General features: G+C 49.1%; 1 protein-coding gene across 2 annotated transcripts in view; it reads left to right on the top strand.

The window, feature by feature from the left end:
• ccnd3 (cyclin D3) overlaps positions 1-25708 on the top strand; it is a 30360-nt gene extending 4652 nt beyond the window's left edge. The window contains exons 3-5 of one of the 2 annotated variants that reach the window (XM_055654975.1): positions 6108-6267; positions 7860-8002; positions 25416-25708. In XM_055654975.1, coding sequence (XP_055510950.1) covers positions 6108-6267; positions 7860-8002; positions 25416-25580 — 468 coding nt within the window. In that variant the 3' untranslated portion in view covers positions 25581-25708. Of the gene's footprint in view, positions 1-6107; positions 6268-7859; positions 8003-16586; positions 18263-25415 lie in introns of those variants that run through there. The other variant, XM_055654976.1, reaches the window with a different exon arrangement.
• The last annotated feature ends 606 nt before the right edge of the window (positions 25709-26314 follow it).

Genomic DNA, 26314 nt, shown 5'->3' with positions numbered 1-26314 from the left:
TTAGTTCAGCGATACAGCACGGAAACAGGCCCTTCGGCCCATCGAGTCCATGCCAACCCTCGATCACCCGTTCACACTAGTTCAACATTATCCCACTTTCCCACCCACTCCCGACACACTAGCGGGCAATTCACAGCGGGTAGAGTTTCTGCCTTACAGCCCAGAGACCCGGGTTCGACCCGGACTGCTGCACGGGTGCTGTCTGTACGGAGTCTGCACGCTCTCCCCGTGACCGCGTGGGTTTTCTCCGGGCGCTCCGGTTTCCTCCCGCACACTCCAAAGACGTGCAGGTTTGTCGGTTAATTGGCTTTGGTAAGTTGTAAGACCGTCCCTAGTGTGTGCAGGGCAGTGTTAGCGTACGGGGCGATTGCTGGTCGATGGGCCAAAGGGCCTGTTTCCGTGCCGTGTGTCTAAAGTCTAAAGAGGGCGGCACGGTGGCGCAGCGGTAGAATTGCTGCCTGACAGCGCCACAGACCCGGGTTCGATCCCGACTACGGGCGCTGTCTGTACGGAGTTTGCACGGTCTCCCCGTGACCTGCGTGGGTTTTTCTCCGAGATCTTCGGTTTCCTCCCACACTCCAAAGACGTGCAGGTCTGTAGGTTAAACCCCTGTGAGTGACAGACAACAAGGGAGCCCTGTGTGTTGGTTTATTAATGTCACGTGTACTGAGGTACAGTGAAAAACCTTGCAAACAGATCAGATAATACTGTCCATAAATACAACCAAGCCAAACTCGGGTACAATAGGTAGAACAAAGGGGAAGATACAGAGTGTAGAATATAGTTCTCAGCATCGTAGCGCATCAGTTCCAGAGACAAAGTCCAATGTCCGCAATGGGGTAGAGGTGAATCGGACAGTACCCTAGTTTATGGAAGGACCGTTCAGAAGCCTGATAGCAGAGGGGAAGAAGCTGTTCCTGAGTCTGGTGGTGCGCGCTTTCAAGCTTCTGTACCTTCTGCTAGACTGGACCAGGGAGAAGCAGGAATGACCGGGGTGGGACAGGGACAAGTCTTTGATTCTGTCGGCTGCGTTTCTGAGGCAGAGTGAAGTGTAGATGGAGTTAATGGCGGGGAGTATGGTCTGTGTGATGGGCTGGGCTCCATCCACAACTCTCTGCAACTTCTTGTGGTCTTGGGCTCAGAGCTGTTCCCAAACCTAGTTGTGATGCAGCCCCACACAGTCTGCTCACCGTGGAGCATCTGTGGAAGTTTGTAAGAGTCATTGGAGACTTTCTGAATCTCAGTCTCCTGAGGATATCGAGGCGTTGATAGACAATAGGTGCAGGAGTAGAGGCCATTCGGCCCTTCGAGCCAGCACCGCCATTCAATGTGATCATGGCTGATCATCCCCAATCAGTACCCCGTTCCTGCCTTCTCCCCATATCCCCTGACTCCACTATCCTTAAGAGCCCTATCTAGCTCTCTCTTGAAAGCATCCGGGGAACCGGCCTCCACCGCCCTCTGAGGTAGAGAATTCCACAGACTCACAACTCTCCGTGAGAAATTGAAACATATCAGATTATTAGGGTTTGGACACGCTAGAGGCAGGAAACATGTTCCCGATGTCGGGGGGGGGGGTCCAGAACCAGGGGCCACAGTTTAAGACTAAGGGGTAAGCAAGGCATGGAGGCATGGTTCATGTGCAGGCAGATAAGATCAGTTTGACGAGGCATCGTGTCCAGCACGGACATTGTGGGCTGAAGGGCCTGACCCTGTGCTGTACCGCTCCGTGTTCTACCCATTCACAGACCCACAATATTCCCCACATTCCCATTCCCTTTCTCACAGATCCACCTCCACCCGACACGTTGGGTTTCTGGGATGAGGGAGGAAACCGGAGCACCCGGAGGAAACTCGGTTGGGAATGTATGACCCCGCGCGCGGTGGAGGCCAAGTCAGTGGATCGTTTTACAGCAGGGATAGGATAGATAGATACGGTGGGATGAGATAGATAGATAGATAAGGTGGGATGAGCATTTGAAGGCACTGGGCCTGCATTTGCTGGAGTTTAGAAGAATGAGGGGAGACCTCATTAAAACTTACCCAATAGTGAAAGGCCTGGATAGAGTGGATGTGGAGAGGATGTTTCCACTAGTGGGAGAGTCTAGGACTAGAGGACACAGCCTCAGAATAAAAGGACGTTCCTTTAGGAAGGAGATGAGGAGGAATTTCTTTTGTCAGAGGGCGGTGAATCTGTGGAATTCTTTGCCACAGACGGCTGTGGGGGCCACAAGTCAGTGGATATTTTTAAAGCAGAGATCTAGATAGATTCTTGATTAGTACGGGTGTCAGAGGTTATGGGGAGAATCAGAGGGTAGATCAGAGGAATAGACCCTTCTGCCCATCAGGCCTATGCTAACCCTGATGCTAATGTAAACTACACATCGCTCCCTCCATGTTTACGCATCTGTCTCTATGCCTTGTACCTTGTGGTCATCACTCCCGGAAAGTCCACCATGGACTATACTGGAAGTTGGGACCATTTTTTCATTGACCAGCAAGCCAATTAACTGATAAACCTGTACGTCTTTGAAGTGTGGGAGGAAACCGAAGATCTCGGAGAAAATCCACGAAGGTCAATAGACAACAGGTGCAGGAGTAGGCCATTCGGCCCTTCGTGCCAGCACCGCCATTCAATATGATCATGGCTGATCTTCCAACTCAGTATCCCATCCCTGCATTCTCTCCATACCCCCTGATCCCTTTAGCCACATCTAACTTCCTCTTAAATATAGCCAATGAACTGGCCTCAACTACCTTCTGTGGCAGAGAATTCCACAGATTCACCACTCTGTGTGAAAAATGTTTTTCTCATCTCGGGCCTAAAAGATTTCCCCCTTATCCTTAAACTGTGACCCCTTGTTCTGGACTTCCCCAACATCGGGAACAATCTTCCTGCATCTAGCCTGTCCAACCCCTTAAGAATTTTGCAAGTTTCTATATGATCTTCTAAATTATAGCGAGTACAAGCCGAGTCTATCCAGTCTTTCTTCATATGAAAGTCTTGACATCCCAGGAATCGGTCTGGTGAACCTTCTCTGTACTCCCTCTATGGCAAGAATGTCTTTCCTCAGATTAGAACAAAACTGTACGCAATACTCCAGGTGTGGTCTCACCAAGACCCTGTACAACTGCAGTATCTCACGGCGAAGAACGTACAAACTCCATACAGACAGCGCCCATGGTCGGGATCGAACCCCTGTTCCCGGCGCTGCATTTGGATGAATGAATGAATGAACAAAATGTTTTTTGGCCAAGTATTCACATACAAGGAATTTGCCTTGGTGCTCCGCCCGCAAGCGACAACATGACATACAGTGACAGTTAGGAAGGACGCTACCACTGCGCCACCGAGATCCTTGGAACAGTCGCTGTCTTACTGCCTCCATCACCACCCCTGGCAGCACGTCCTGGGCACCCACCACCCTCTGTGTCATGAAAACCCCCCCACAAAAAAATACTTCTCTCTCCCATTTCCTTTGAACTCTTTTCCCTTGAAGCTGTGCCCTCTGGTCTTTGACCTTTCCACCTCACGGGGCCCTTCTTAACATTGATCGGTCCCAACCCGAAATGTCACCTGCCCATTCCCTCCACAGACGCTGCCCGACCCCACGAGATGTTTTGCTAAGATGCACCCCATCCTTAATGTTTATAATCCCAGATCATGTTCGTCAAGCATCGGAGCAGAGTTAGGCCATTCGGCCCATCGAGTCTACTCCACCATTCAATCATGGCTGATCTATCTCTCCCTCTGAACCCCATTCTCCTGCCTTCTCCCCATAACCCCTGACACCCGCACAAAACTGGAATTTAGAAGGATGAGGGGATCTTATAGAAACATATAAAATTCTTAAGGGATTGAACAGGCTAGATGCAGGAAAAATGTTCCCGATGTTGGGGGAGTCCAGAAGCGGGCATTCCTGCTATTAAGGGAGTGCAGCGTAGGTTCAATGGGGTTAACTGCTAGGATGGCGGGACTGACATATGAAAGAGTGGGGCGACTGGGCTTGTATTCATTGGAATTTAGAAGGATGAGCGGGGATCCTATGGAAACAAATACGATTCTTAAGGGATTGGACAGGCTAGATGCAGGAAAAATGTTTCCGATGTTCGGGGAGTCCAGAACCAGGGGTCACACACAGTTTAAGAATAAGGTGTCGGCCATTTAGGACTGAAATGAGGAAAACCCTTTTCACCCAGAGAGTTGTGAATCTGTGGGATTCTCTGCCACTGAAGGCAGTGGAGGCCAATTCACTGAGTGATTTCAAGAGAGAGCTAGATAGGGCTAACGGAATCAAGGGATATGGGAAGGAGGCTGGAACGGGGTACTGATTGGGGATGATCAGCCATGATCACATTGAATGGCGGTGCTGGCATGAAGGGCCGAATGGCCTACTCCTGCACCTATTGTCTATGTTAGACAGGAGTAGGTAGTCAGAACCATTTTCCCAGCAGGGCGTAGATTTAAGATGAGGGGGGACAAAGTTTATAGGAGGTGTGCGGGGCATGTTTGTCACCTAGTGAGTGGTGGGTGCCTGGAACGCGCTGCCAGGGGCAGTGGTGGTGGAGGCTGGTACAGTTGTTGGCATTTAAGAGGCTTGTGGATAGGCACATGGATATGGAGGGATATGGACCACTGAAGGTGGATGGAGTCAAGATTCAAGTGAGTTTATTGTCATGTGTCCCTGATAGGACAATGAAATTCTTGCTTTGCTTCAGCACAACAGAACACAGTCGGCATGAATACAGAACAGAGCAGTGTGTCCATATACCATTATATAAATATATTAATGTTTAGAGTTTTGTCCGAGCCAAGTTTAATGGTTGTGGGGAAGTAGTTATTCCTGAACCTGGACGTTGCAGTCTTCAGGCTTGGCGTCGTGTTCAACATGGATATGGTGGGCCGAAGGGCCTGCTCTAATGCTGTGCTGCTCTGTGAGCCAGGTGCACCCGGATGAAACCCACGCGGTCCCGGGGAGAACTTGCGGTTGCCCACAGCTGGCACCCGAGGTCAGGATCGAACCCGGGACTCTGCTGCTGTGAGGCAGCAGCTCCTGTGTAGTAGATGGGTACAGAGTGCTGGAGTTGCTCGGCGGGGCAGGCAGCACCTCTGGGGGAACAAGGACGGGTGACGGTTTGGGTCTGGGGAACTTCTTCAGACTCTATAGTGACAGTCACAGGAGAACAGGTACACAGACACCAAGAGTTGACCGAATCTTGTACCGATACGCTGAGACTTTGTGGAGGAAATTAGTTTGTCGTTAGTTTATTGCCACGTGTACCGAGGTACAGTGAAAGGCTTTTGTTGCGTGCTATCCAGTCAGCGGAAAGACAATACATGATTACAATCGAGCCATCCACAGTGTACAGATACAGGATAAAGGGAATAACCTAAATAACGTTTAGTGCAAGGTAAAACCAGTAAAGTCTGATCAAGGATAGTCCGAGGGTCACGAACTGAGGTAGATAGTAGTTCAGGACCGCTCTCTGGTTGTGGGAGGATGCTTCAGTTGCCTGATAACAGCCGGGAAGAAACTGTCCCTGAATCTGGAGGTGTGCGTTAGTTTTCACACTTCTGTACCTCTTGCCCGATGGAGAAGAGGGAGTGACCGGGGGTGAGACTGGTCCTTGATGATGCTGCTGGCCTTGCCGAGGCAGCGTGAGGTGTAGATGGAAAGAACGAGGTAGACTCGTAGTTCAGGGCTGAAGAGGGGCATAGATAAAATACGTAATGCTGCCGTTGGAGTAGAGGTTGGAAAGTGTGGAGAGATCGTCGTGCGTGATTGTAGATCCACGTCTGTGCGTTGGCCGCCATCTTGAATGCCTGTGTTGGCCGCCATCTTGAACGCTTGCATTGGCCGCCATCTTGAATGCCTGTGTTGGCCGCCATCTTGAATGCCTGTGTTGGCCGCCATCTTGAATGCTTGTGTTGGCCGCCATCTTGAATGCCTGTGTCGGCCGCCATCTTGAATGCCTGCGTTGGCCGCCATCTTGAACGCTTGCGTTGCCCGCCATCTTTGTCGCCTGTGTTGGCCGCCATCTTGAGCGATGGGGGAGGGGTGGCGGAGCAGGAGGTCATGTGTTAATTACTTTCTTCTCATCCCCAGGACTGGGAGATAGTTGTCCTTGGCAAACTGAAGTGGGACCTGTCTGTGACAACTCCGAACGATTTCATTGAACACATCCTGGGGAAGTTGTCCTTTCTGACAGACAGCCTGGAACTTATCAAGAAACACAGTCAAACTTTCATCGCCATGTGTGCCACAGGTAATCCTTTGACATTTTGTGTGGTTTTATTGCAGGAAAAGGGGATGTTTGATAGACAGGTTCATGGATAGGAAATGTTTAGAGAGAGATATGGGCCAAACGTGGGCAGGTCGGACTAGTGTAGATGGGGCATCGTGGACAAGTTGGGCCGAAGGGCCTGTTTCTAGGCGGGTGTGACTCTACAACTCAGTGGTAGGATTTCTCACAACAGTTAGAGTTGCTGCTTGATAGCGCCAGAGACCCGGGTTCGATCCTGACTACGGGCGCTGTCTTGTGTGTGGAGTTTGTACGCTCTCCCCGTGACCTGCGTGGGTTTTCTCCGGGTGATCCGGTTTCCTCCCACACTCCAAAGACGTGCAGGTTTGTAGGTTAATTGGCTTTGCTAAAATTGTGCGTGGGATAGTATTAGCGTGCGGGGCGATCGCTGGTCAGCGCGGACACGGTGGGCTGAAGGGCCTGTTTCCGCACTGTATCTCTAACGTCTAAAGAGTCGATTAACAAGTGAGGCTCGGAAACAGCCACAAATATATCATTAGAAACATAGAAATTAGGTGCAGGAGTAGGCCATTCGGCCCTTCGAGCCTGCACTGCCATTCAATATGATCATGGCTGATCATCCAACTCAGTATCCCGTACCTGCCTTCTCTCCATACCCCCTGATCCCCTTTAGCCACAAGGGCCACATCTAACTCCCTCGTAAATATAGCCAATGGACTGGCCTCGACTGCCCTCTGTGGCAGAGAGTTCCAGAGATTCACCACTCTCTGTGTGAAAAAAGTTCTTCTCATCTCGGTTTTAAAGAATTTTCCCCCTTATCCTTAAGCTGTGACCCCTTGTCCTGGACTTCCCCAACATCGGGAGCAATCTTCCTGCATCTAGCCTGTCCAACCCCCTTAAGAATTTTGTAAGTTTCTATAAGATCCCCTCTCAATCTCCTAAATTCTAGAGAGTATAAACCAAGTCTATCCAGTCTTTCTTCATAAGACAGTCCTGACATCCCAGGAATCAGTCTGGTGAACCGTCTCTGTACTCCCTCTATGGCAATAATGTCCTTCCTCAGATTTTAACATATCTTCTGTCTTTTTCTCCTTTTCCTTTTCTATGGCTTTTTTCCCCCAAATTTTTTGTGTCTAAGGGTCTTGAGGTTCAAACGAAATTTGGTTTCTGCAGTCATACACACAAGAAAAAGAACCAAGACACAACACAATTCACACAAACATCCATCCCAGTGAATCTCCTCCTCACTGTGATGGAAGGCAAAGTCTTGTCTCTCCTCTGCACTCCTCCCGATGTCAGAGTCAAAGTCCCTACCACTATCCCATCTCACTTCTTTTTAAAGTTTAAAATATGAAGTGGTACAAGAAATGTATTAAGTTAGTTTTGGCTTATATTATTGCAATGTACACTACTAATAAATGAAATTATTAAAAAAAAAAAAAAAAAGAAGTGTGCGTTGATGCGTTTTTGGGACGTTGAACAAGGGCAGGGCCTACAGAGCGAGCGGTGGCCGGCGTGGGCAAGTTGGGCCGAAGGGCCTGTTTCCACACTGTATCACTCCATGCATGACCTACTGTTTTGCGCTCCTGTTTCAGATTTCAACTTCGCCATGTACCCACCCTCGATGATCGCAACCGGGAGCATTGCTGCGGCCATCCGTGGTCTGGGCATCACCTGCAGCGATCACACTGAGGACTCTCTGACCGAACTCCTCGCCAAGATCACCTGCACCGAGCTGGTAGGTCCGCAGCCAGGAATCTACGAGTCTCGACCCGAAACATCGCCCATCCCTTCTCCCCAGAGATGCTGCCTGACCCGCTGAGTTACTCCAGCATTTTGTGTCTACCCTCGGTTCAAACCAGCATCTGCAGTTCCTTCTTACACAAATCAATCTACAGGTACAGAGAAGGTTCACCAGACTGATTCCTGGGATGGCAGGATTTTCATATGAAGAAAGACTGGATAGACTCGGCTTGTACTCGCTAGAATTTAGAAGATTAAGGGGGGATCTTATAGAAACTTACAAAATTCTTAAGGGGTTGGACAGGCTAGATGCAGGAAGATTGTTCCCGATGTTGGGGAAGTCCAGGACAAGGGGTCACAGCTTAAGGATAAGGGGGAAATCCTTTAAAACCGAGATGAGAAGAACTTTTTTCACACAGAGAGTGGTGAATCTCTGGAACTCTCTGCCGCAGAGGGTAGTTGCGGCCAGTTCATTGGCTATATTTAAAAGGGAGTTAGATGTGGCCCTTGTGGCTAAAGGGATCAGGGGGTATGGAGAGAAGGCAGGGATGGGATTATGAGTTGGATGATCAGCCATGATCATATCGAATGGCGGTGCAGGTTCGAAGGGCCGAATGGCCTACTCCAGCACTTATTTTCTATGTTTGATTATCGCTGCTGATATTTTTTGCAGCATTTACCCCATAATAGAATACTTTGAAAATGTTCACAGTTTACTTTGGTTTAGAGATACAGCGCAGAAAACTCTGACCAGCGATCCCCGGGAACTCAGCGGGACAGGCCGCATCTGTGGAGAGAGGGAATGGGTGGCGTTTCGGGTCGAGATCCTCAATTGTAGCACTCTGTAAACAAGTACAGTGAAGTGCACAGATGGGTGGAGTAACTCAGCAGGCCATTCAGCCCATCGATTTGATGTAGACACTCAATTACCTATCTCTGCTATGCTAATCCTATTTACTAGCAAGTGGTCTGTTCAAAAAAGGGGGGGGGGGGGGGGGGGGGGGGGAATAGTGCCAGAGTAACTCATTGGGTCAGGCAGCATCTGTGGAGAACATGGATAGGTGACGTTTCACAGAGTGCTGGAGTAACTCAGCGGGTCAGGCAGCATCTATGGAGCTAAGGAAATAGGCAACGTTTCGGGCCGAAACCCACAAGGGTTTCGGCCCGAAACGTTGCCTATTTCCAGAAGGGTTTCGGCCCGAAACGTTGCCTATTTCCTTAGCTCCATAGATGCTGCTGCACCATAACTGAGTGGGTCAGGCAGCTTCTGTGGAGAACATGGATAGATGACGTTTCACAGAGTGCTGGAGTAACTCAGCAGGTCAGGCAGCATCTGTGGAGAACATGGATAGGTGACAACAGACAATAGGTGCAGGAGTAGGCCATTCGGCCCTTCGAGCCAGCACCGCCATTCAATGTGAACATGGCTGATCGTCCACAATCAGTACCCCGTTCCTGACTTCTCCCCATCGTTTCGGGTCAGGACTCTTCACACTTAGTTACTCCAGCACTTTGTCTTTCTTTGTAAACCAGCACCTGCGGTTGTGTCTCATGAAACTAAAATGCTTCTCCAATTTATCCTGACCAAGCCCTTTCCCGACTCTCATATTCAGAAGTTCTATGACTGGCCCTTGATTATGCTGAATGAGGCCATTCGGCCCATCAAGCCTAAAAGAAGTGAGATGGGGAGATTGTACTTAGAAACATAGACAATAGGTGCAGGAGCAGGCCATTCGGCCCTTCGAGCCTGCACCGCCATTCAATATGATCATGGCTGATCATCCAACTCAGTATCCCGTACCTGCCTTCTCTCCATACCCCCTGATCCCCTTAGCCACAAGGGCCACATCTAACTCCCTCTTAAATATAGCCAATGGACTGGCCTCGACTACCCTCTGCGGCTGAGAGTTCCAGAGATTCACCACTCTGTGTGAAAAAAGTTCTTCTCATCTCGGTTTTAAAGGATTTCCCCCTTATCCTTAAGCTGTGACCCCTTGTCCTGGACTTCCCCAACATCGGGAACAATCTTCCAGCATCTAGCCTGTCCAACCCCTTAAGAATTTTGTAAGTTTCTATAAGATCCCCTCTCAATCTCCTAAATTCTAGAGAGTATAAACCAAGTCTATCCAGTCTTTCTTCATATGAAAGTCCTGACATCCCAGGAATCAGTCTGGTGAACCTTCGCTGTACTCCCTCTATGGCAAGAATATCTTTCCTCAGATTAGGAGACCATTAGGAGATTAGGGTCCTAATAGCCCGTATCCTTAAACTGTGACAACCTTGTTCTGGACTTCCCCAACATCGGGAACAATCTGGAGAAACTCAGCTGGGTGCAGCAGCATCTATGGAGCGAAGGAAATAGGCGACGTTTCGGGCCGAAACCCTTCTTCAGACCAAATATCATAGATCTGCTCTGTGATATTTGCTTCAGAGTTGAACAATCTCCACTATAGGAAATAGGTAACGTTTCGGGCCGAAACCCTTCCGGGTTTCGTCCCGAAACGTTGCCTATTTCCTTCGCTCCACAGATGCTGCTGCACCCGCTGAGTTTCTCCAGCTTTTTTGTGTACCTTCGATGTTCCAGCATCTGCAGTTCCTTCTGAAACACATCGGGAACAATCTTCCTGCATCCAGCCTGTCCCAACCCCTTTCAGAATGTTGTAATACTTGCGTTGGTTTCATCTGCTTCTGCGACTCGGTACGTTTGATTTTTTTTTTCTTTTTTCCAAAAGCACATGTGGATGTATGTGGGTGAGGGTGGGATTGGAGCGCTGTGGTGCGGGCTGCAGGGGAGTCCGCTTTCCTGCTGTTCCTTTGATCGCGGTAATTGGAACCAATTATAATGCAGCGTCCCTCAAAGCCTCTTGTTCTGCTATTCAGCGTGCGGGAGAAAGAGAGGGGTGAGTTTACCACATAGCGGCTTTGTTCCCTCGCCTTTCATCTCCCCGCGCGCTGTCGAAAACTCTATACAGCTCGCGCTGGGCTCCTACCTGCACTCTGGCGAGACTGGCATTTTTTTTTCATTAAAACTTCTCCCCCTTCTGAGGATTATTCCCCCCCCCCCCCCCCCCTCAAAGTTCAAAGTAAACTTTATTATCAATTCAATTAATAATAATAATAATAATAATAATCTTTACTTATATAGCACTTTTCAACAAAACCAGTATTTGAACCAAAGTGCTTTACAGAGATTGATTAAATTAATTGAACAGATCAAATGCCAATATATCCATACAAAACAAAAAAAGAGAAAAAAGAAAAAAGACACAGAACAGTACACTATAGAAATCAACATGAAACGTCCCCCCACAGCAGAATTCACTGTGAGGGAAGGCACTAAAAATATCCAGGCCTCCCCCTCGTAGTCCACCCGAGGTCGGGGTCTATATGTGGCCTCCTCAGCCAACCCGATGTTCTCAGGCCCTCTTATGCAACAGTAGCTACACAGAGGATCGAAATTACGTTTCCCCATACTCCAAATGTGCAAGCAATATTAAAAACACACAGACAGACAACATACCAATAATAATAGACAATAGACATTACATTATTTAAAATATTAAAATATTCACAGTGTGCCTAAATGCAGCAAAAACTTTGAGGTAAACTTTAAGGGTGCAACAATGAAAGGTGCAATATGGAAAAAGTGCAAATTTTCGGACTGGGGACATTGAGCCAAAGTTATTTTCACAGTTTGTTTGTCTTTGTTTGGGTGCTGTTCGTGGAATTTTCTTAAGTGTGTTGAGTAGTCTGATGGCCTGAGGGAATCTGAGGAGCCTGAGGGCCTCCTCCTCGCTGTCGAAGATTAGACGGGGGGGGGGGGGGGGGGGGGGGGGGGAGGAAAGGAAAAGGCACGACGCAGTTGAAGAGTAGCAGTTTTCGAAACCCAGAAGTAAATGGCGCACAATGGCGGGCAGCGGGAGAAAGGAATCCGGGTCCCCGTCTCGAGTTACAGACACCGGCCAAATCAGTAGATGTTTGTTGTACCTTAGCTCACCACCAAAGGCAGCAGATGTGCGGGAGGCTGCCGTCTATGGTGGTGTCTGGCGGGTACCATCAGCCTTTTAAATAAAGGACTCAAAGTGCCGGAGTAACTCAGTGGCTCAGGCAGCATCACGTGGACAGAAACATAGACAATAGGTGCAGGAGTAGAGGCCATTCGGCCCTTCGAGCCTGCACCGCCATTCAATATGATCATGGCTGATCATCCAACTCAGTAGTGCAGCAGTAGCTATGGAGCGAAGGAAATAGGCAACGTTTCGGGCCGAATCCCGAAGGGGTTCGGCCCGAAACGTTGCCTATTTCCTATGCCCTAGCTTTCATAGAAACATAGAAAATAGGTGCAGGAGTAGGCCATTCGGCCCTTCGAACCAGCACCGCCATTCAATATGATCATGGCTGATCATCCAACTCAGTATCCCATACCTGCCTTCTCTCCATACCCCCTGGTCCCTTTAGCCACAAGGGCCACATCTAACTCCCTCTTAAATATAGCCAATGAACTGTGTGGCCTCAACTACCTTCAGTGGCAGAGAATTCCACAGATTCGCCACTCTCTGTGTGAAAAATGTTTTTCTCATCTCGGTCCTAAAAGACTTCCCCCTTATCTTCAAACTGTGACCCCTAGTTCTGGACTTCCCCCCAACATCGGGAACAATCTTTCTGCATCTAGCCTGTCCAACCCCTTAAGAATTTTGTAAGTTTCTATAAGATCCCCCCTCAATCTTCTGAATTCTAGCGAGTACAAGCCGAGTCTATCCAGGTGACGCTTCTGGATCGGGGACCCTTCATCAAATTCGCTGTTCTCCACAGATGACCCGCTGAGTTACTCCAGCACTTTGTCTCTTTTTTTTTTGTAAACTCTTCCGTCTGAAGAAGGGTCCCCGTCCGAAACGTCACCTGTCCACGTTCTCCAGAGATGCTGAGTTACTCCAGCACATTGTGTCTTTAACTGTAAACCAGCATCTGCAGTCCCTTGCTTCCTTTCTTTTAATAGCCCTTTGGAAAGTCGATTCTGACCCAGGCTGGACAGTCAAAATCTTTTTCCCAGGATGGAAATATTTTTTTTAAATACACAAAAGTGCTGGAGTAACTCAGCGGGTCAGGCAGCATCTGTGGAGGACGTGGATGGATGACGTTTCGGGTCGGGATCCTTCTTCAGTGTTAACGTCACCTATCCACGTTCTCCACAGATGCTGCCTGACCCGCTGAGTTACTCCAGCACTCTGTGAAACGTCACCTATCCATGTTCTCCACAGATGCTGCCTGACCCGCTGAGTTACTCCAGCACTCTGTGAAACGTCACCTATCCATGTTCCCCACAGATGCTGCCTGACCCGCTGAGTTACTCCAGCACTCTGTGAAACGTCACCTATCCATGTTTTCCACAGATGCTGCCTGACCCGCTGAGTTACTCCAGCACTCTGTGCCCTGTTTGCAGGCATCATGTTCGGCGCGGATATTGTGGGCTGAAGGGCCTGTTCCTGCGCTGGACTGTTTTATGTTCTATGTTCTGAACATTGGTCCAACAAAAATGCTGGAGAAACTCAGTGGATGAGGCAGCATCTATGGAGCGAAGGAATAGGTGACGTTTCGGGTCGAGACCCTTCCGGGTCTCGACCCGAAACGTCACCTATTCCTTTGCTCCATAGATGCTGCCTCACCCTTAAAGCTCTCGACCCAAAGTCCTTCGCTCCATAAATGCTGCCTCACCCGCTGAGTGTCTCCAGCATTTTTGTCGGGGGTATGGAGAGAAGGCAGGTACGGGATACTGAGTTGGATGATCAGCCATGATCATATTGAATGGCGGTGCTAGTGCAGGCTCGAATGGCCTCTACTCCTGCACCTATTTTCTATGTATCTATGTTCTATGTATCTATCATAAGTGATAGGAGAAGAATGAGGCCATTCGGCCCATCAAGTCTACTCCACCATTCAATCATGGATGATCTAACTCTCCCTCCCAACCCCATTCTCCTGCCTACTCCTCATAACCGCTGACTAATCAAGAATCTACCTATTTCCGCCTTAACAAAATATCCACTGACTTGGCCTCCACAGCCTTCTGTAGCAAATCATTCTGCAGATTCACCACCCTCTGGTGAGATAAATTCCTCCTCATCTCCTTCCTAAAGGAACATCCTTTTATTCTGCATCCGTGACCTCGGAGGTCCTAGACTCTCCCACTAGCGGAAACATCCTCTCCACGTCCACTCTATCCGGCCCTTTCATTGTTCGGGAAGTAATGTGCGGGGATCGCTGGCCGGCAGGGCCCCGGTGGGCCGAAGGGCCTGTTTCCGCGCTGTATCTCTAAACTAAACTTCCTGTTTGTGGATAAGTGGTGAGTTGACTATTAACTAATGTTTCAGTTCGATAGATGCTATAAGGCCTGTTTCCACTGGCCCAGAGAGGTGAGAATTCTTAGTAATGACATATTGAAGTATCTATTTAAATTTACCACTTCCTCCGCTGTGTGGTTAGTACTTTGAGCATTTAGAATTCCTGGAGGCACTCAGCGGGACAGGCAGCATCTCTGGAGGGAAGGAATGTATAAGATCGAAACATATAAGATTGTTAAGGGTTTGGACACGCTAGAGGCAGGAAACACGTTCCCGATGTTGGGGGAGTCCAGAACAAGGGGCCACAGTTTAAGAATAAGGGGTAAGCCATTTAGAACGGAGACGAGGAAACACTTTTTCTCACGGAGAGTGGTGAGTCTGTGGAATTCTCTGCCTCAGAGGGCGGTGGAGGCCGGTTCTCTGGATAATTTCAAGAGAGAGCTGGATAGGGCTCTTAAAGATAGCGGAGTCAGGGGATATGGGGAGAAGGCAGGAACGGGGTACTGATTGTGGATGATCAGCCATGATCACATTGAATGGCGGTGCTGGCTCCTGATGGGCCGAATGGCCTGCTCCTGCACCTATTGTCTATAATAGTCTTAAAAACCTTTTCACGGCACCTTGGTGGTGCACGTGACGATGGAACAAAATGAAACTTTAAACAGGTCGGGTGAACTGGAAAAGGTCAGCGTTGTTCTGTGACCTCTCCGGCCGCCAACTCATTGTAAACGTGGTTTGTGCTGCTCTGCAAGGTGGTGATTCACATGTCAGGGGCGCCTACACGATCTGGTGAGTTTAGTCACCGCTTCTGCGAATGTGGAGTCAACGAGCTGTGAGAATAGTCAGCGTGGGGGAAGAAAAAGGCGTTTTAAGACGCTTTCTTGTAAAAAACATAAAGCGAGCAGGGAAATGTGTGGTGGGGCAGCTGAGTCGTTCACTAGATAGACAGCCAAGCATGTTGTGGTCACTGGGCCTGTACATGTCAGCTACCCTGGGTAATACGCATGCACGTACACGCACGCACACACACACACGTACGCACACACACACGCACGTACACACGCACACTCGCACACACGCACGTACGCACACACACACGCACGTACGCACACACACACACACGCACGCACGTACGCACACACACACACGCACGCACACACACACGCACGTACACACGCACACACACACACACGCACACACACGTACACACTCACGCACACACACACACACGTACACGCACACACACGCACGTACACACACACGCACGCACTCACACACACGTACACACGCAAGTACGCACACACTCACGCACGTACGCACACACACGCACTCACGCACGTACACACGCATGTACACACGTACGCACGCACGCACACACACACACGCACGTACGCACATGCACGCACACACACACGCACGTACGCGCACACACGCACTCACACACGCATGCACACACACATGCACACACACGTACGCGCACGCACGCACATGCACACACAAACACACACCACCAACACACCCTTACAAGTTTTCAAGAGAAAAGCTAGAAACATTTTATTGTGTGTTGTTTTTCATTGTACCACTGCTGGCAAATTCATTTCACTTGCACTTTATGTGTAAGTAATAATAATAATAATAATAATAATAACTTTATTTATAAAGCACTTTAAACAACAGTTGCCACAAAGTGCTGTACACGAGAACTCATGGACAAGAAGTTATTACAAACCATTAAAAACCGTAAAACAAAGGACTATAAAACAGTTAAAATTAAAAGACATTAAAAGCACTAAAAACAGGAGCAATGTCTCAGCCAGTGTCGAAAGCCAGAGACTAAAAATGAGTTTTTAGGGTGGATTTGAAGATGGACAGTGAAGGGGCCTGTCTGTGCAGCGGCAAGATGTTCCAGAGTGCCGGAGCAGCAACAGAAAAGGCTCTATCCCCTCTGAGCTTCCGCTTAGACCTTGGTACTTCAAGGTGACGAATAATACTGATATTGATTGAAAACAATGATTAAATATCCAGAAGGTAGACACAGAGTGCTGGAGTAACTCAGCGGGACAGGCAGCATCTCTGGAGAGAAGGAATGGGTGACGTTTCGGGTCGGGACCTTCATCGGACAAGAGCCAAGTCCCAAGTCACTCAGGGATGGAACGAACGCTGGCTTTTGTTTCCACGCTGTGTCTCTAAATTACAAACAAGAATAAAACTAACGTGGGTATTCTCTTCTGCCCCCTCCAGGACTGCCTGAAGGCTTGCCAGGAACAGATCGAAGCTGCTCTAACAGAGAGTTTAAAACAGTCCCAGCAGCAGCAGAACCAAGCCATGTCAAAGACTGTACACGACCCAGACCTCACGAGCACGCCCACAGACGTGCGAGACGTCAACCTGTGATCCATCGTCCGTCCGTCCGACCGACCGACTGCCGCGTGTGTGTGTGTGTGTGTTTGCGTGCGCGCGTGGGGCAGCGGCCTGACTCAGCTGGTCACTCCTCCTCCATTGCCAGCCGACAATTCCCTTCATATTTCTTTTGGGGTCCACGAGGGGTGGAAACGCTGGCCGCGCGGGACCCCAAACGGAAACAGAAGTCGACAACCGATTGTGGAGACAGGCCGTATTCATCCGTGGACTGTGAACCCTCGTGAGTGTGCGTGTGTGTTTGCGCCCGCGCGAGAGAGAGATTGATGCAGGAGGAAGCTAGCACGTTGCCACTCTGCTGCCCACACGCGTGTAGTTGGCATGTTGGGATAATCCGTCTTCACGAGTCACCCCCCCCCCCCCCCCCCCCCCCCCCCCCCCCCCCCCCCCCCCCCCCCCCCCCCCAAACTATGTGGCTGTTCGCCAGCTCTCCTCTTCCTTGTCCAATACTGATTTGGTTTGATAATGTCTGGCACCTCGGCTGCACGGAAAGTCAAAGAGCTGCACAAAGATTGTCTCCTCAAACCAATTGTCTTGTAATTTAAAAAGAAAACCTATTTTAAGGATATAAGCCTTGCACAAAAAAACCACAAATAGGAACAAAGAAATCCTGTCCCATAGACTTGATGTCCCCTGACTGGTTTAAATCAGGGCTCGTAGTTTGCTAAATGGAGCCACTCTGATGAATGGGACATTTTAATACAATTTCTTTTAAATGACAAAGTGCTGGAGTAACTCAGCAGGTCAGGCAGTGTCTCGGGAGAACGTGGATAGAGGTGGCGTTTCAAAGTCGGGAGCACCTCCAGTGTTTAAATTCCATTTGGAATATTTTTGGAGGACCGCTTTCTCCAGAGATGTTGCCTGGCAGGGGGTTGTGTTACTCCAGCACTTTGTGTCTTTTTTTCTTTCTGTGGCGGTAACTCAGCATCTGCAGTTCCTTGTTTCTCCATGTTCTCAGTTAAGATGTCCCAAGTAACAGACTGCAACTATTTTGCACGCTGATGTACAAGAATATATCTATGTAATATACAGATTAGTTTGTCGGTTTGTTTTTGCACAGTCATCTACAAGGTTCTGATTGTACATAATATTTAAGGGCGTGAAAACAAAACGGCAACTGTAGCAAACAAGTTACTGACAATAAGATTGAGGCTCGAAGCTTATGGATTGCCACATCCCCTGTTAAATGTTCATACATATCATACTGCGTTCTCAAATGTTAGAATATGTACTATTCTACATTTCATCGATCGTCCTCCCCTTTGATCTGTAATTTTCACACCTTACCCTTCCATCTCTCTGTGTCTCCCTCCCCCCTCACTCCCTGGGAGTCTGAAGAAGGGTCTCGACCCGAAACGTCAACCATTCCTTCTCTCCAGTGATGCTCCCTGTCCTGTCCCGCTGAGTTACTCCAGCGTTTCTGTGTCTACCTTCGGTTTAAACCAGCATCTGCAGTTCCTTCCTACACGTTCGAATAAAATGTCACCTGCTTTAAGCTGACGCAGTGTGTATATATATATATATAACGACCTCCTCAAATTCTCACCTGTAAGCAAGGATGTTGCATTGGCTGATGTTGGGAAAATTCAGCGTGGATTTTATAAAGTTCGCCATTGATCTGTTGGAGTGACTCAAAGTTGTAGGAACTTCTCATTGCTGGAGTAACTCAGCGGGTCAGGCAGCTTCTGTGGAGAACATGGATAGGTGACGTTTCATAGAGTGCTGGAGTAACTCAGCGGGTACAGCAGCATCTATGGAGCTAAGGAAATAGGCAACGTTTCGGGCCGAAACCCGTATGGGTTTCGGCCCGAAACGTTGCCTATTTCCAGAAGGATTTCGGCCCGAAACGTTGCCCATTTCCTTAGCTCCATAGATGCTGCTGCACCATAACTGAGTGGGTCAGGCAGCTTCTGTGGAGAACATGGATAGGTGACGTTTCACAGAGTGCTGGAGTAACTCAGCGGGTCAGGCAGCATCTGTGGAGAACATGGATAGGTGGCGTTTCACAAGAGTGCTGGAGTAACTCAGCGGGTCGGGCAGCATCTGTGGAGAACATGGTTTGTTTTGGTAAACCAGCATCTGTAGTTCATTAGATCCTAAGACTTATTCAGAGTAGCATTGGGCCATTCGGCCCTTCGAGTCTGTTCCGTTGTTCACTCTCACGGCTGATCTAACTTTTTCCTTTTCCACCCCCGTTCTCCCGTCTCCTCCCCATATCCTTGTCTCTTCGTTCTACTAACCACACTGGTTGCTTTGTTTTGTTCGATGGGATATTGTCCGCACTCCTTCTCCGGAACTTTCCGTCCACTGTCCCGGGAGCGAACTGTTGTGTCTGCCCCGAATTTAAGGAAAAAACACACAAAAAAAGCTCAACGTTTGTTCTGTTGAAGAAACATAGACAATAGGTGCAGGAGTAGGCCATTCGGCCCTTCGAGCCAGCACCGCCATTCAATAGGATCATGGCTGATCATCCATATATATGTTGGGAAAATTCAGCGTGGATTTTATAAAGTTCGCCATTGATCTGGTGGAGTGACTCAAAGTTGTAGGAACTTCTCATTGCTGGAGAGGCCCACGTTCCACAATCAGTACCCCGTTCCTGCTTTTTCCCCATATCCCCTGACTCCGCTATCTTTAAGAGCCCTATCTAGCTCTCTCTTGAAAGTATCCAGAGAACCGGCCTCTCCTTTTCCCCATATCACTTGATTCCGTTAGCCCGAAGAGCTAAATCTAACTCTCTCTTGAATACATCCAGTGAATTGGCCTCCACTGCCCTCTGTGGCAGAGAATTCCACAGACTCACAACTCTCTGGGTGAAAAGAATCTTCCAGGACATGTGTGGGGTCGGGACAAAGCTGTCTCAGCCGTGGTTCCACTCTCTTCTCCGACTAGCGGAGAAATCCGGAGAGCAAGTATGGAAGGTGGGAGTGGTGGGAATGGGAAAGGGTTTGAGCGGGGGGGGGTGGCTGAGTCTTCAAAACCAAAGCCAGAGCCACTCTAGAGCATACAGCAGCCGATCAGGCCATTCGGCCCATTGCTCCTGTGCCGTCCGTGATGATACGATGGTTCTATCTGCCTGTCGTGATTTCTATCACACCTGTTCCCGTACCTGTCCACTTACCTGGAGTTATAGAGTGATACAGCGTGGAAACAGGCCCTTCGGCCCAACTTGCCCACACCGGCCAACATGCCCAAATGGTTTTTAAATGTTATATTTACTGCTACTCACACCTTGTCTAAACGCCGCCCTCTCTCATCAAGTGCTTTCCTTTATTTTAATGAAGCTGTTTCCTCTCTCCTCCGCTGAGTTTAGTTTGGAGATGCAGCGTGGGAGCAAGCCCTTCGACCCACCGGTTCCGCGCCGTCCAGCGATTATCTGTACACTAGTTCTATCCCACACACACTGGGGACAATTTACAGAGGGTCGATCAACCCACAAACCCGCACGTCTCGGGCACAGTGTGGGAGGAAACCGGAGCGCCCGGAGAAAACCCACGCGGGTCACGGGGAGAGCGTGCAAACTCCGTACAGACAAGCACGCGCAGTCGGGATCGAACCCGGGTCTCCGGCGCTGTGAGGCTGCAACTCTACCCAATCGAATTCTACCGATTTAATTTGCGCTCTTCTCGTGATCTAATGTTTCCGCTCGGCTAATAATTCCGAACTGACAGTTTTTAGTTTGTTCTGGGAAGGCGAGGGGAAGAGAAAGTTTTGAACTGTTGAGTTGTCTGCTCCATTGAAGCAGACTCGAGCTTTGACACGTCATCGGGGCAGAAGTTTTAATTCCTGTACCAAAGATCCTACAGCGAGCAAGATCGGCCACTCGAGGAAAATGCCATAGTACAGTCACGGGCAGATTCACGGGGTGATTCCCGGCCCCATTTCCGCAACCGGCTTCCGTCTCCGCACCAAAGATCCCGTAGCGGGGCAAAGATACTAGTGCGGAGACGGAAACATCCTCGTAAAAATAAAAGTTATTTGGGAAAAAATCTTCTCATTTTCAGAATTTTAATTTATTTAGGAGATTTAATTTATGCCTCTAAATTAAACTACTGTGAGATTTACAAAGTATTCTATTATGGGGTAATATTAGCTGTGATCATCAAGGTGTCAATGCTGTCAGACTCGAGTGTGTTGGGGACATATGGAGAAACAAGGAACTGCAGATGTTTAAGAAGGAACTGCAGATGCTGGAGAATCGAAGGTTACACAAAAAAGCTGGAGAAACTCAGCGGGTGCAGCAGCATCTATGGAGCGAAGGAAATAGGCAACGTTTCGGCCCGAAACGTTGCCTATTTCCTTCGCTACATAGATGCTGCTGCAGGAACTGCAGCTGCTGGTTTGTACTAAAAGATAGACGCAAAGTGCTGGAGTAACTCAGTGGGTCAGGCAGCATCTCGGGGGGTGGGGGGTGGGGGGGGATTGTGGATAGGTGACGTTTCGGGTCTAGATCCTTGCTTTATATTTTAACTTACAGCCATCAGTAGCCATTTAATTTGTAACTAAGTGGTTCTGATCTGTATTCAATTTGTGTATTGTTGACAATATTTCAGTTTTGCCTGTTTGAGTGCACAGCGAGGTGGCACGGTGGCGCAGCGGTAGAGTTGCCGCCTCACGGCGCCAGAGACCCCGGTTCCATCCCCACCACGGGTGCTTGTCTGTACCGAGTTTGTACGTTCTCTCCCGTGACCTGCGTGCGTTTATTCCGGGATCTCCAGTTTCCCCCAGTTTGTAGGCTAGTTAGCTTGGTATGAATGTAACATTGTCCTTAGTGTGTGTAGGATAGTGTTAGTGTGCGGGGATCGCTGGTCGGTGCGGACTCGGTGGGCCGAAGGGCCTGTTTCTGCGCTGTATCTCTGAACTAAACTAAACCATGCAGTGTGTGTGTGTGTGTGCTGTGGAGACAAGGAACTGCAGATGCTGATTCACCCAGGACAGAGCTAAGCACAAAGTGCTGGAGTAACCCAGCGGGTCAGGCAGCATCTGTGCAGGGAATGGCATTGAGGGTCGGGATTGTAGTGGAGGTAAATACTGTGAAATGGGGGAGGGGGGGGAGGGGGGGGAGGGGGAGGGGGGGAGGACACAGCCTGGTGAGTGATAGGTGGAGAAACAAGCAACTGCAGATGCTGGTTTACCAAGAAATAAAAACACAAAACGCTGGAGGAACTCGAATCCAATCAGTCTGATGAAGGGTCCGACCCGAAAAGGTTCTCCACAGATGCTGCCGACCCCGTTACTCCAGCACTGTGAAACCTCACCTATCCATGTTCTCCACAGATGCTGCCTGACCCGCTGAGTTACTCCAGCACTCTGTGAAACGTCACCTATCCGTGTTCTCCACAGATGCTGCCTGACCCACTCAGTTATGGTGCAGCAGCATCTATGGAGCGAAGGAAATAGGCAACATTTCGGGCCAAAATCCTTCTGGAAATAGGCAACGTTTCGGGCTGAAACCCTTACGGGTTTCGGCCCGAAATGTTACCTATTTCCTTAGCTCCATAAATTCTGCCTGACCCGCTGAGTTACTCCAGCACTCTGTGAAATGTCACCTATCCATGTTCTCCACAGATGCTGCCTGACCCGCTGAGTTACTCCAGCACTCTGTGTGTGAGTCACTCTCCAGACCGTGTCAGTTGTCCATTGACTCCCGTGACATGTATGTTGTGTGATAATCGTCTAATCAGCCGGATATTGAGAGATGTGATGGGGGTTTGACTTTGGGACATCTCTGAACGACACTGGGAGAACGCTGATCTCTTTCTCCCAAGCTGGGGGGGAACGGAGATGAATATTTACGCTGCGTTGAACTTGCCTAATGCAAGTTTTCCCACTCTGTAGCCAGCCTGGGTTGGGGGGAGTCCACACACACACGCAGCCTTTACAACCGGGCCCACCCGCCGATTTTGCCGGCCCCCTCGGTTCCAGAGCAGTGCCCGGATTATCCGTGGTTGGCGGAACAACAGAGGGTTGGAACATTCCGCCTCTAGGCCCGAAAAGTTGCCGATGGGGAAGGGACGGAGCTCTCTGGCCTGGGGGGGGGGGCCACACTGTCGGGGTGGAGATCTGGGAATTTTGTCCGGATTGATTACAGGAGGTGCCAGATCACCACCAGTTGCCGGAAAATCGGTGCCTAGAAAACAAATAGTTCTCCCGATCGAGATGCTTTTAGTAAATTTAATCTCGACGCCCACGTGCTCTTTGATAAAATGTTCTCCTGGCGTGAAATTGTGTTTCACTCCAAGAAAAGTGGCGGAGTAGCGAATCTTTACCAGCTAGCGGTGGAGGGAGGGGATGTCTCTCTGCTCCCGTCCCGGCTCAGACTCCGATCGGGAAGTTTGCCGCTCCCGGCTATCCCGACAGCTCGGCAGAAACGCCGCCGTGCCCATTACTGCCGGCGAACGAGAGGAGTTATATCTGTATTTTTGTTTTCTTGTTTTATTTTCTGTGTGCGCTGCTATCACGGGCTCGTGTTGTACAGATGTATCGTTTAACGACAGTTGCTGCTATTTTGTTTTTGTTTGTGTTTCGTACCTGGTTTATTTGCGCGGAAATTGTAAGGGGGTGGGGGGGGGGGGGGGGGGGGGGGGGGGGGGTTGTGTCAGTTGCCGGGGGGGGGGGGGGGGGGGGAGAGGTAGGCAGTCACCCTGTCAGGACTGTCGGCCACGGTGACCTTTCCCAAGTTTCCAACCTGTTGGGAACTTCTCGGGTGTTGATTGAGGAGGTGGGGTTGACAGACGTCAGACTCGATACGTCAGAGGCGCAAACTAGTCACTGGAGCCTTCCCTCCCCCCCCCTGCCCCGCGTTTAGTTACGGGTGCTGAGTAACGGGAGATGTACGACTGGCCCGAACCACGTCCGCACTAGCCACCTCAGAAATAAAGCCCCATCGCTCTTATTCTTATCGAAAAGAAAATATCATAACGGTGCTGCTTACGCCTGCCCCACAATGTAGAGGGAGTGTCGTGCCTTACACGGGCCGTACACACACAGCTTTGTGACTTTAACATTGCCCTGTGTGTCTGTTTATGTGAGCGTGTGTGTGAGTGTGTACACGCATGTGTATGTGTGCGCGCGTGTGTACGTGTCTGCAGTCACCTCAGGACATCTATCCATGGTTTTAAAAATTGCAGTCACATAATACCTCGAGACGTTTTTACCCTGGACACTGTATAAAGTAAATGTTTTAGACGGCCACATGGCCTGACCCCAGCAGCACGTGACGGCCTCCATTGTTAGTTTGTTGCATCATTTTTAGTTTATCTTTTGGATCTTTTATTGAGCATTAAATGTTTTGGAATTAGGGCGTTCTAGACTGAGGAATCTGGAACCTGACATAGTGGTTGTTTCCTTAGCTCTTTTGACATCATACCAATTTTCTTTTTATTCTAGCAATGTGGACTGTCTTAAGTGTGACTCATGAGTGTGTGTGTGAATGAGAATGTGAATGTGTGTGAGTGAGTGAGTGTGCAAATGTGAGTGAGAGTGTGCAAATGTGAGAGAGTGAGTGTGTGTGAGTGTGTGGGTGAGTGTGTATGTGTGTGAGTGTGTATGTGTGAGTGTATGTGTGTGAGTGTGTACATAGAGTTGCAGCAGGTCACAAAGATAGTCGTAGGGAGCAGTTTAAGAGATAAGTGGTGCTTAAAGTTGCTCTGAAAGAGATACATTAATGATTAACGTGTCATACAGTGTGGAAACAGGCCCTTCGGCCCAATTTGGCCGTGCCGACCAACATGTCCCGCCTACACTATTATCTGGCCCGATTTACTGAAGTTTACATAAACCATGAAGTTTGTTCACATACGTTGGGCTGGACTGAGTTGGCAGTTGTACTGGAACGCATCATTTGTTTAGCTTTGATCTCTGTTTTTTTGGAAACTATGAGCATGTTAAGAGAATACTTGCTCTGCAATATTTGCATGCAATGCGACGTGGAAGATGCGGTGATTATTGAGCTGGGTGTGCGGAACTCTGACAAAGCTCTGGTCCGCAAGCACGTGTCCTTACCGCACGTCTCAACGTCCATGTTTCAAATCTAGACCATCACAGCGCCGGAGACCCGGGTTCGATCCTGACCACGGGTGCTGCATGTGTGGAGTTTGCACGTTCTCCCCGTGACCTGCGCGGGTTTTCCCTGGTTTGTTCCCGCACTCCAAAGACGTGCAGGTTTGTAGGTTGATTGGCTTCGGTTTAAAAAAATTGTCAAATTGCCCCAAGTGTGTGTGCGTGTGTGTGTGCGTGTGTGTGTGTGTGTGCGTGCGTGTGTGTGTGTGCGTGTGTGTATGCACGTGTGTGTGTGCGTGTGGGATAGTGCTAGTGATGGGGATCGCTGGTCGGCGCAGACCCGATGGGTTCGAAGGGCCTGTTTCCGCGCTGTATGGAAAGTAAACTAAACTAGACCTAGTGTGGTCTGTGCAATGGACTGGGCCACATCCACAACCATATTTGCGGTCTTGGGCAGAGTCTGTATTACATATGGGAATCTTACGGTGATGCATGCCATATTCAAAGACACATGATCAATGGGAGGGGGAGAGGAGGTGGTTTGGGAGAATGTTTACTGGGGATGTGTTCGGCGGGCGGGGGGGGGAGGGGGTGAGATTTGGTAACGTCTACATTATCACTGCCTTGACGGTGCTGTTATCCGCTGGTAAGGTCACATTAAGGAACAAAGTTAAACGCTCAAGGCTGAGTCTCGGACCACAACGAGGAATGGTCGCCGTTCAGAGAAACCAGTTGAATCAGCCCAGCAAAGAGGGGAAGTCAAAGAGGAAAATATGTAGCATAGGATGTATTATAAGGTTTGTGTTACCATTCTAGGTTAACTTGCAAAGTAGCAATTTAAAAAAATCGTCAAACAGTAATATGTAATCTTGCTGTTTAATGCAGTATTATGTTAAACTATTTTAATGAATTTTGAATAAACAATTCACTTTATTTCATTTTATTAAAGGGAGATGGTCAACTACAATTCTTGTGTGTGTGGGGGGTGTGAGTGGGTGTTTGTGTGTGAGTGTGTGTGAGTATAACCATATAACAATTACAGCACGGAAACAGGCCATCTCGGCCCTACAAGTCCGTGCCGAACAACTTTTTTCCCCCTTAGTCCCACCTGCCTGCACTCATACCATGACCCTCCATTCCCTTCTCATCCATATGCCTATCCAATTTATTTTTAAATGATACCAATGAACCTGCCTCCACCACTTCCACTGGAAGCTCATTCCACACCACTACCACTCTCTGAGTAAAGAAGTTCCCCCTCATGTTACCCCTAAACTTCTGTCCCTTAATTCTGAAGTCATGTCCTCTTGTTTGAATCTTCCCTATTCTCAAAGGGAAAAGCTTGTCCACATCAACTCTGTCTATCCCTCTCATCATTTTAAAGACCTCTATCAAGCCCCCCCTTAACCTTCTGCGCTCCAGAGAATAAAGACCTAACTTATTCAACCTATCTCTGTAACTTAGTTGTTGAAACCCAGGCAACATTCTAGTAAATCTCCTCTGTACTCTCTCTATTTTGTTGCCATCCTTCCTATAATTGGGCGACCAAA

This window comes from Leucoraja erinacea, chromosome 24, assembly GCF_028641065.1.
Source record: "Leucoraja erinacea ecotype New England chromosome 24, Leri_hhj_1, whole genome shotgun sequence".
NCBI lineage: Eukaryota > Metazoa > Chordata > Chondrichthyes > Rajiformes > Rajidae > Leucoraja > Leucoraja erinaceus.
Note: the sequence above shows the minus strand (reverse complement) of the source record. Positions and strands in the feature narration are given on the sequence as shown.